Source organism: Helianthus annuus, chromosome 8, assembly GCF_002127325.2.
Source record: "Helianthus annuus cultivar XRQ/B chromosome 8, HanXRQr2.0-SUNRISE, whole genome shotgun sequence".
Taxonomy (NCBI): Eukaryota; Viridiplantae; Streptophyta; class Magnoliopsida; order Asterales; family Asteraceae; genus Helianthus; species Helianthus annuus.
In genome coordinates, this window is record NC_035440.2 from 18,185,986 (window position 1) to 18,189,495 (window position 3,510).

General features: G+C 35.6%; 1 protein-coding gene across 1 annotated transcript; it reads left to right on the plus strand.

The window, feature by feature from the left end:
• Positions 1-1,100: 1,100 nt before the first annotated feature.
• LOC110869670 (alkane hydroxylase MAH1-like) lies at positions 1,101-2,624 on the plus strand. The gene has a single exon (XM_022118906.1). The coding sequence runs from the start codon at positions 1,101-1,103 to the stop codon at positions 2,622-2,624; it is 1,524 nt and encodes a 507-aa protein (XP_021974598.1).
• Positions 2,625-3,510: the final 886 nt, after the last annotated feature.

A 3,510-nucleotide genomic window follows, 5' to 3' on the forward strand; every position in this document is an offset into this window, starting at 1 on the left:
GTTTTTTAAATATATTACTTTTTTACAATACACGAGTTTTTTAAAGATATTACATTTTTATCATTTAGTATACGAAATTACATTTATTTAACCCGTGTAATACACAGAGTTTTAAAGGTATAACTTTTTTTTAATTATTTAGTATATACAATTACATTTATTTAACTCATACAATACACGAGATTCTTAAGTATGTAACTTTTTTATTACTTAATATATAAAATTACATTTATTAAACTCGTGTAATACACGAGGTTTTTAAAGTTATATTTTTTTATTATTTAGTATAAAAATTACATTTATTTAACCCGTGTAATACACGGGTTCTAACCTAGTAATTTTTTATTTTCAAGTTAAATATTTATTATTTTCAAGTTAAAACTTTCAGATTTCTTTAACTGAGATTTTCAAGTTCTCACATTTAATTGAGATTTTTTTAGTTATTCGTTTATATTTTTAGTTATTCATTTATATTTAAACTATGTTGAAAGATCTCAAGCCGTGTTGAAAGTTCTCAAGCCGTGTTGAAAGGTCTTAAGTCAAACCAAACCGCTACACTGAAAGATCTCAAGCTGTGTTGAAAGATCTCAAGCCAAGCCAAGCCAAGCCAAGCCGTGTTAAAAGATCTCAAGCCTCTTGAAAGACCTCAAGCCGCTACACTGAAAAGGCTAAAGCCATGTTGAAAAGGATTGACAAAGAATACAATAAAAATATCTCAACTGGACACGTGACAATCATGGATTGGTTTGACTTGAAAGGACTTTTTAAGCCGTTTCAATTGCTTGAAACGGCTTCTTGTGAGGGCTCACATGGCTGTTTTTAATATTTTGACTAGTCAACGGTTATTTTGGAGATTTCCCCTTAATTTATTGATGGATGTACTATCTTGAAAGATCAATATATCTACCGGTATCAAATCAGTTTATTGATGGATTGTACTATCTTAATTAAAAAATGGTTGTAGGAAGAAGATCTAATCTAAACTAGCTCATTAATTAATGTATTATTTTAAATCAAGAAATGGTTGTAGAAAGAAGATGATATGTGGCTTATTTAAAGGCCAGATCAAGAACTAATCAAGTCAGCATTAACTCATACCCATGGCTTTTCTTATATACTTGGTCCTTCTCATCTTGTTTTTCATTCTCATTTCGATTTTATTTACTATATATACACATAAAACCCTTAGACATGTTATACCTTCAAATTGGCCAATTCTTGGAATGATACCGGGTGTTCTTGTAAACGCTCACCGACTCCATGATTCCACCACAGAACTTCTGATACAAAGTCATGGTACATTCATGTGGAAAGGCCCTTGGTTAGCCAACATGGACATGCTACTTACCACCGATCCCTTAGACATCCACCACATTCTAAGCAAAAACTTCAGCAATTATCCAAAAGGTGATAAATTCCAAAAGATCTTTGATATCCTAGGAGATGGAATTCTCAATGCTGACGGTAAGATATGGGAAATTAGCCACAAGGTCATTTTTTCTGTACTAAACCATGTAGGATTTCAGAGTAAGATGGAAACAATTATCTGGGACAAAGTGGAAAATGGGCTTCTACCCATACTTGAATCTATTTGTGAGCGTGGCACTGAGATGGATTTGCAGGATATATTTCAAAGGTTTGCGTTTGATATCGTATTCAAATTACTCTTAGACAATGACCAAGAGAGTCTGTCTCTGAATTTTCCTTACAACCCATATTCAAAAGCGTTCACCGATAGTGAAGAAGCTGTTTTGCTTAGACATGTCACACCCCCATTCTTTTGGAAATTGCAACAAATTCTTAGAGTGGGTAAAGAGAAGAAGCTGAGCGATGCATGGAAATCTTTAGATCAGTTCATATACAAATGCTTGGCTCATAAAGAAATGGACTACAATAATATGAACCATGAGGCGGAGAAGTTCACATTTTTCGATGCTATCATGAGAGAGCTCAAAGACCATATTGACACTTCTATGGATTGCACAAAGTTTCTAAGAGACACCTTTTTTAATCTGACGGCAGCAGGAAAAGATACAATTAGCAGCGCTCTATGTTGGTTCTTTTATCTTCTTGCGACAAACCCAACCGTAGAAGATAAGATTTTAGAAGAGATGCAAACACATTTGGAGGTCAGTGCACTTAAAAGATGGAACGCGACAGAGTTAGACAGAATGGTTTACCTTCATGGAGCTTTATGTGAAACCTTAAGGCTATATCCCCCTGTCCCTTTCAACAACAAATCTCCATTACAACCAGATATCCTTCCAAGCGGCCACCAAGTTGATCAAAATACCAACATTATTCTCTCTTTTTATTCTATGGGGAGGATGGAATCAATATGGGGGGAGGATTGCATGGAGTTTAAGCCTGAAAGGTGGATTTCTAGTTCTGGAGGAATCAAACATGTGCCATCCTACAAGTTCCCGACATTTAATGTTGGACCAAGAGCTTGTTTAGGTAAGAATATGGCTTTCTCTGAGCTGAAGATAGTCGCAACCACGATCATTTATCATTACCAAATTCAGCTGGTGGAAGGTCATCTTGTGCTTCCAGCAGATTCTATGATACTTCATATGAAGTATGGTCTCAAAGTCAAATTGAATAGAAGAAGTGGATTCAACTAAAACTATATGTTAAATATCTACTTGGAATAATGTTATTGTGTACTGTATAGTGAAATAAATATTCTATAACCTCAATGTATAATAGATTTGGATTGATGGAATAATGTGGATTTGTCATGTTATGTTATATATCTACCGGGAATAATTTTATTGGTCATGGAAAATACTACTTAAATCGTTTCTATTTGATAAATGCAGGTTTTTAGACGTTGTGTATAAAAGGAATTGAAGGTTAAGGAGGCCTTGACAAGTGTTTTAAAAGGCTTTTAGAGTGGGATTAGTGTCCTGTAGGTGTCAATTGGAAAACAGGTGTAGGTCCCTGTTTCGGGATCGATTCCGTGATTTTCATGGTTTTGTTCAAAGACGGAAGAGATAAGAGAGGATAAACAAACAAACTTTGTATTAATCCGGTAGTAAACATTACAAGTCGGCCCGATTACATGATAACCGAACTAATACCAAAGAAGTATACATCCGGGGAGAAACCAAGTGGTGATTTCTCCCGGTGAGGTCTCAAACCTCCATTCACTCTCTTGCACACACTTGTGCTCTCACTCTTGTGTTGCAAATGACAAAGTGTTGGTATTTATACCAAACACAGGTTGTATGGTCGAAGGATCAAACTGACTGGTCGATAGATCATCTGTCGACCATCCAGCTTTCGAAAGATACACATATACCTCGAAGGATGCCATATCCTTCGAGGTCCATCTTCAGGATGCCATATCCTTCGAGGTCCATCTTCAACCTTCGATGGATATCTTTCGAGCTCATCGAAGGATACACAATCCTTCGATGCCTTATCCTTCGACACCAACATTAAACAACCATAATTTGTCTTGCAACCACACACGGTCAAACGAATAACCCTCTCGTTTGACCACTT

What these genes read in the sequence shown, in the direction of transcription:
- LOC110869670 (XM_022118906.1), top strand. Translation starts at nt 1,101, where the DNA reads ATGGCTTTTCTTATATACTTGGTCCTTCTCATCTTGTTTTTCATTCTC.